Source organism: Nansenia antarctica (genome assembly GCF_963989245.1).
Source record: "Nansenia antarctica genome assembly, chromosome: 4".
Classification (NCBI taxonomy): Eukaryota; Metazoa; Chordata; class Actinopteri; order Argentiniformes; family Microstomatidae; genus Nansenia; species Nansenia antarctica.
Window position 1 is genome coordinate 54,493,987 of NC_137689.1, and position 7,190 is coordinate 54,501,176.

Genomic DNA, 7,190 nt, shown 5'->3' on the forward strand with positions numbered 1-7,190 from the left:
ATAAAATAGCTAACGGATGTTATTGAATACTATAGCGGTATAGCCTATTCAATATTGGGACGTAAAGTATCTCTACAATATATCATTTTCCATTTCGCAAGTCACAGTAGGGACGGCGTTTTTAAAGCCCATTATGTCTGAATGTGTGGGCCAACAACATCATTTGTATATATTGTATATATAAGACCTTCTTTTAAAAGCAATTTTGCTAAGACTTCTTTTACTGTAGCTAAATGTGTCGCATATAGAATTTAGGAAGTGGTTACTAAGAGTTACGAAGAATCCGAATCCATCTCTTCGATACAGCATCACAATGACAGCATCACTATACAAACACATTCTTATAACTTCTGAAGAACTCCATAATTTAGTTCTTCTTTGCTTGCGATCAAGACAGTCACACAGTGATAACCTTATATTTTGGAATATTAATTACGGACGAAAATGGACTACCATTACTTTCCAGGTGAGAATACGAAATTATAATTTAAATTGTAGTTTTAAAATGCAGTCTTGTATTGAAAATGTAAATCTTGGGGCATGGGGATATCATTGAAATATAGGTGAAATTGGCTCAAATCAAAGTATACAGTTTTTCTTGTTACCAAGCAATACAAGAAACAAATACTTAAGCAATATCACACGAGAGGGAGTGTGTTATACTGAATATCAGCACGGCCGCAGGCCGAGTACCGAAGATGATCACAGCTGTGCTGATATTCAGTATAACAGCACGACCTCGAGTGTGATATTGCTTTTATACAACAGTTCTACAGCGCGATTTATTAGTTAACAGTAATAAGCGACAACAGATTATGATTTGTTTGTTTATAGGGTTTATTATTAATGGCTTTTAAAATACTTTATGTAGTTTTTAAGAGTTCTGAGAGGGGAAAAGGATATGTTTGTTGTCAAATATTGTTGTCTTCAGAGACAAAAATCTGTTGTGATCCTCAGCCCCCATTCTGGCCACCAGCCTCCAATCCAATTATGAACTGGGTAGCCTGGTACCGATTAAACGGACCTTACAGACCATCGACTACCAGAACCAGGCCAACAAGGAGTCAGAGGAACCCAGCACCAAGCGTGTCCGTCCTCTAGGCAGGGTGACGTCCTTAGCCAACCTCATCTCTCCCAGGAATGGGGCCGTCCGGCGGTTCGGACAGACCATCCAGTCCATGTCCTTCCGGGGCGATGGTGGCAAGTCTCCGAGCGCGGCGGCCCCCCAGAAGCCCTGTAGCAAAGCCTCGGCGGCCCCGACCCCACCCCCAAGCAAGGCCGCGGCCCCCACCCCCCCCAAGCGCAGGAACAGCACGCTGTGGTCCGAGACGCTGGACGTCAGCCAGAAGGGAACCTTCTCCACCAAGGAGATCAAGAGGCAGGAGGCCATATTTGAGCTGTCTCGCGGAGAAAAGTACTTGATTGAGGATCTCCAACTCGCACGCAAGGCGTACCACCACCCCATGCTGAAGCTGTCCATCATGTCGGAGGAGGAGCTGAGCCAGATCTTCGGGGAGCTGGACGCCTACATCCCGCTGCACGAGGACCTGCTGGCCCAGCTGGGCCGGGTCACGCGCCCTGACGGGACCGTGGGGGAGGTCGGGCAGATCATAGTCAGCTGGCTCCCAGGGCTGAATGCGTACAGGGAGTACTGCAGTAACCAGCTTGCGGCCAAGGCTCTGCTGGACAAGAAGAAGCAGAACCACCGGGTGCAGGACTTCCTGCAGCGCTGTCTGGAGTCGCCCTTCAGCAGGAAGTTGGACCTCTGGAGCTTCCTGGACATCCCGCGCTCCCGCCTGGTCAAGTACCCGCTTCTGCTGAAGGAGATCCTCAGACACACGCCGGCCGACCACCCAGACACCCTCCTCCTGGAGCAGGCGATCAGCATCATCCAGGGCGTGCTGTCAGACATCAACAGCAGGAAGGGGGAGTCTGAGTGCCGCTTCTACTCCGCCCAGCTGGAGTACCTGGAGGAGAGGCAGAGGCACCCCCGCATCCCACAATGCAACAGTCTGCTCTGCCACGGAGAGCTCTGGAACAAGAGCGGCACGAAGCTACACGTGTTCCTGTTCAACGAGGTTCTGGTGATGACGCGGCCGGTGACCAGGAACGAGCGGCAGGTGTTCCAGGTGTACCGCCAGCCCATCGCGGTCCAGGAGCTGGTCCTGGACGACCTGCAGGACGGGGACGTCAGGATGGGGGGGGCCTTCAGAGGGGCCTTCAGCAACGCAGACAAAGCCAAGAACATCTTCCGGGTGCGTTTCCAGGACCCGTCCCAGGGTCAGTCTCACACCCTCCAGGGGAACGACGTCTTCCACAAGCAGCAGTGGCTCAACTGCCTCCGCTCAGCTATCTCCGTCCTCCAGCCCGACCCCCCCCCCCCCCCCCCTTTTCTTGTTTCCAAGCAATTCAAGAAACAAATACTGTTATATATCTAATTCATTGGTGTAGGGTTTATTATTAATGGCTTTTAAAATACTTTATGTAGTTTTTAAGAGTTCTGAGAGATGGAAAGGATATGTTTGTTGTCAAATATTGTTGTCTTCAGAGACAAAAATCTGTTGTGATCCTCAGCCCCCATTCTGGCCACCAGCCTCCAATCCGGAGCCTCAGATGTGGCAGGCCTTGACAGCATGGTGTGGGAGCCCATGTTTAAAATGGACTCAGCTACTCTTCAACTCCTGCTGGAGGAACACGAGCAGAGAGGTTCTGTTACCAGCCTGGTCCACCCTGGTGAGGACCTCAAGCCTTCTGCAGTGGTTGACGCCAGCCTGCTTCTGTCTGGTGAGGAGGCCATGCCTTCTGTAGCCAGCCTGCTTCAGCCTAGCCAGGACCTGAAGCCAGCAGTGACTGACACCAGCCTGGTCAACTCAAACCAGGACCTCAAGCCTGACAAACCTGTAAGCAGTGCTCCTACTGTCCCTCTCTGGTACACTGTTGTACTGTTATTCTCATTTTTGATCTTTATTATCTTTATTAATACTTTATTCATTTATTTTACAACCAGTCACCGGAATGTCCAGTTCATACCAGCCTGGTCCACCCTGGTGAGGACCTCAAGCCTTCTGCAGTGGTTGACGCCAGCCTGCTTCTGTCTGGTGAGGAGGCCATGCCTTCTGAAGCCAGCCTTCTTCAGCCTGGCCCAGACCTGAAGCCAGCAGTGACTGACACCAGCCTGGTCAACTCAAACCAGGACCTCAAGCCTGACAAACCTGTAAGCAGTGCTCCTACTGTCCCTCTCTGATACACTGTTGTACTGTTATTCTCATTTTAGATCTGTATTATCTTTATTAATACATTATTCATTTATTTTACAACCAGTAACTGGAATGTCCAATTCATAGCTGTTCTGTAAAGGTTTTTTCTGCATTGTCTTTCTAAGGTCATGGCCACCCTAAAGCCTACAATGATAGACACTAGCCTTCTCCAGGCAAGTGAGGATATCAAGATCAATGCATACCTCAGCCTGCTTCAGCCTAACCAGGACATCAAGCCTGCTGTAGTGATTGACAGCCTGGTCAAGTCTACTAAGGTGAAAGGGAAGAAGAAAGGATGTGGATGGTTCTGTGGCCTTTGGAGAGCCATTAGAAGGGGTCGAGGAAAAGACAAACCTGTAAGCAGTTTTTTGTTTTGTTCATGTTTGTTATTATCCTGTAACACTGTTATACAGACTGTTATTGTCTGTTACACTGTTGTACTGTTTAATATCATCATCTTGTTTTGTCATGTAGTGATGACAGAACTTTTTGTAAACAATGTCATTTGTCAAATTAAAAGACAGCAAAGACAGCTTCTCCTCAGAAGAGAGTATTAGAAAAACAGATGGCGAGCACAACATAGTTAGTGTCTAAAGAAATTGCAACTGCTGCAATTTGGCAGCATTTTGGGTTCCGACTGAATGACAAGGGAGAGCCAGCCAATCTTGACACGGCTGTGTGCAAGTTTTGTGATTTGATCACAAATCAATCCATGTGATTTTTAATCCCGCGGTAATACTCTATACCGCAGTTAAACTTGGGGAAGGTTTAACGGTGTCAAAAATGTGATACCGTCCAACCCTAGTCAAGGCATCCATTACTTCAACTGATCAGAGCTCCATATTTCCCTCACCTTCAGCCTTTGTTTTTACCTGGGTATAGTTGTATGTCTTGCTCTATTACTGTGGTGTCCAAGATCTTAGACAAACTATGTATGTTTCTCCCATGTGTAGGCCACCCTGGCAGACTACGCTCCAACCGTCTCTCCCATGATCCCGGCATTAGTGTTCGACTGTGTCAAGGAGATTGAACACAGGGGGATGCACGAGGTCAGTCGTCATTTTAACCAGTCATCAAATGGTTAATAGGAACATAGATGGGCTTTACAAATGTCAGCACATTTGACATATCTGACTAACATTGTCAATGCATCGTTGTTGCATAGATATTATAGCTCTTTTCCCCTTACTGTCATCTGGCATTCCCTTTCATACAGAATCAACTTTATTTCAATGTGTATCAGTGTATTCAGTGTATTCACTAAATCACACTCTTCTTTTTTTTTCTCTTTCATCCCCTCGTCCCCAGACGGGTGTAACGGGGCAGGGGCAGCCCTAAAGCTTTCCAACACCCCTGCCTTCTAAGAGGATACTGTTGAGGAGCCAACCAAGGTTACCCAGACAACACCCAGAGACCAGGAACAGTCCACAATGAATCTTTATTAAAAGGAATTACAAAAGCTAATTAAAAATAGAGTCTTTAAAAACAACAGAGTCCAATGGGATGGGGTAATCCGATGGAGTCTCGACTCGGGCCCCCCCCAGGGTTAACTCCCGTCCGTATCCCGTCGGTCAAGGACCCTAAGGTCCGGCACGTCTCTATCCCGGCGTGGCGCCAATGGTCTCGCTGAGGACAGGAGGGAGAGGGACTCAACAGGTGGTATATAGACGACAGTCACACTCACGGTGCGCCCCTCCACTAACTCCCAGCTACGCTAGACCATAGGGTTAGCCCTCGATCTCCAAAATAATACAACTCAAAACAATACTTAAAACTAAATGATCAAAGAAAACCACACAACTGTCGAGAAGACAGAAATAATAAACCACACAAATAAGGAGCTTGCCACTAGCTCGTCATAAACAACACTACTCAAAAGAATAGACACACCAAGCAAAAGCAAAATAAAGTTCACAAGACACACTGGAGAGGCTAACCCTAGAACACTATGGGCCGGTTTCATAGACCAGGCTTAAGCCTAATCCTAGACTAAAAAGCATCTTCAATGGAGATTTTACATTGAAATTGTGATTCAGTCCAGGACTAGGCTTAAGCCTTGTCTGTGAAACCAGCTCTATGTCTGTATAGGAGGCGAGCTAATAGTCCGGACGTTCCCGTCAACAACAGCGGGACTACAGTGGCCCACAGGCCGCGACAGATGATGAGGTAAGGCGTAAAGTCCACTTAACTCTGGGAAGGGTGCTTTGTGCCACACCCTCCCTTATCCCCAGTCAGGCGTTCTCTCGATTCCACGCGGGTCCCTCTGGTATCCAGCAGGGGTTCGTCTAGTGGTCGTCTTATCGGCACTCGGTGTCTCTGTACTCCCGTCTGGCCACTCGTTCTCGAACTGCGCTCCCCTCCTCTGCTTGCTGGCACCTTAAATAGAGAAAAGGGGAAGAGTGCCACTCCCAGTCCCCAATCACCATCAACCAGCACCAGGTGTGCACAGGAGGGGCAGTGACCACAACACCAACGGTGCGCCCGACCGAAGGGAAACAAAACACAGACGAAAAAGGTTCCGCATGCAAATGTCACCCCGTGACACTCCCCCCCACTGAAAGGTTCTAGTCCCGAGAACCCCGTGTATACATGAAGGTTTCAGGGCAGCCGAAAGGTTGGATCACATGGGTCCACAATGCTCGGGCTGTGGTTACAGCGGTCTGATCTAAGGTAGGAACTGCCCATGCAAACTTAGTAAAGAGGTCAGTCATGACCAGGATGTTTTGGTAACGATCAGTAGGTCTGCTCAGTGTAAGGAAGTCGATCGCTACAATGTCTAGGGGTGCTCTAGGAATGATGGGGACCAACGGGGCCTTACCCTCAGTTCTAGTTTTCTAGCGTGGGCAGGCCTGGAGCCATGCGTGTACGTCGGGCTCCATCCTGTGCCAGTAGAAGTGTCTCCGCATCATGGACAGGGTTTTCTCCAGCCCTTGGTGGCCCGTCTGGCCATGGTAGGCGGTCCACAGGTCCTGCGCTTGGTGCTGGGGCACAAGAATCTGCACCAGAGGTTCATTTGTGATTGTATCAAGACTCTTACGACACACAACTCCGTCTCTCAACACAAGCTTTTTCCATTGCTGCAGCAATTTCTTTACTGGTTTAGGTTGTTGTTTTCTTTCAGCAGCAGGGGGCAACCCACCTCTCTCCAGATGCAACCTCACCCAGCTCAGATGTGGATCTCGCCCTTGGCGTTCGGTCCAGTGTGTCGGGTTCCACCCCCAATTTGCCGGGGCTGGCTCAGTGAACACCCCCTGGACCTCCACGACGCTCACCAACAGCTCCTCGTTCTCAGGCGGCTCAGTACCTAGTACAGGGGATTCGCCGGGTGGTGGGTGGAGTCTAGAAAGAACATCAGCGTTAGTATTCTCCCGTCCTGGGCGGTGTTTGATTTCGAAGTTAAAGTTTGCCAATTGTGCAGCCCACCTCTGTTCGACTGCTCCTAGCTTTGCTGTTCTCAAATGGACAAGGGGGTTGTTGTCGGTAAAAACTATAAACGTTGTACCCCAGAGGTAATCCTTAAACTTTTCTGTCACTGCCCATTTCAAAGCTAATAATTCTAGCTTAAAAGAGCTGTAATTCGAGTCATTTCGCTCTGCAGGGTGTAGGCTGCGACTGGCATAAGCAATAACTCTCTCGGCGCCCCCCTGATGTTGTGCCAGTACTGCGCCCAAGCCACAGTTGCTGGCATCCGTGTAGACTACGAAAGGTGAGCTGAAATCTGCATAGGCTAGGATTGGGGCTTGTAGGAGTTGCTGTTTCAACTGCTGAAAAGCTGCCTCACACATTGGAGTCCAGGTAATAGAGGGCGAGCTACGCTTGCGATTTCGTCCTGTACCAATCAGTAATTCGTTTAGAGGCTTAGCAGTCTTAGAGAAGTCCTTAATAAATCGTCTATAGTAACCTACAAAGCCTAAAAATGATCGGACTTGCCTT

The 7,190-nt window shown here is 48.8% G+C and overlaps 1 protein-coding gene across 1 annotated transcript; it reads left to right on the forward strand.

The window, feature by feature from the left end:
- Positions 1-444: 444 nt before the first annotated feature.
- On the forward strand, positions 445-4,595 carry LOC308156098 (neuroepithelial cell-transforming gene 1 protein-like; the record flags this gene model as incomplete). Its single annotated transcript, XM_080529458.1, has 5 exons — positions 445-466; positions 958-2,365; positions 2,594-2,900; positions 4,211-4,306; positions 4,566-4,595. 5 exons carry the CDS (start codon positions 445-447, stop codon positions 4,593-4,595), a joined length of 1,863 nt encoding a protein of 620 aa, XP_080385584.1.
- Between the last annotated feature and the right edge of the window lie 2,595 nt (positions 4,596-7,190).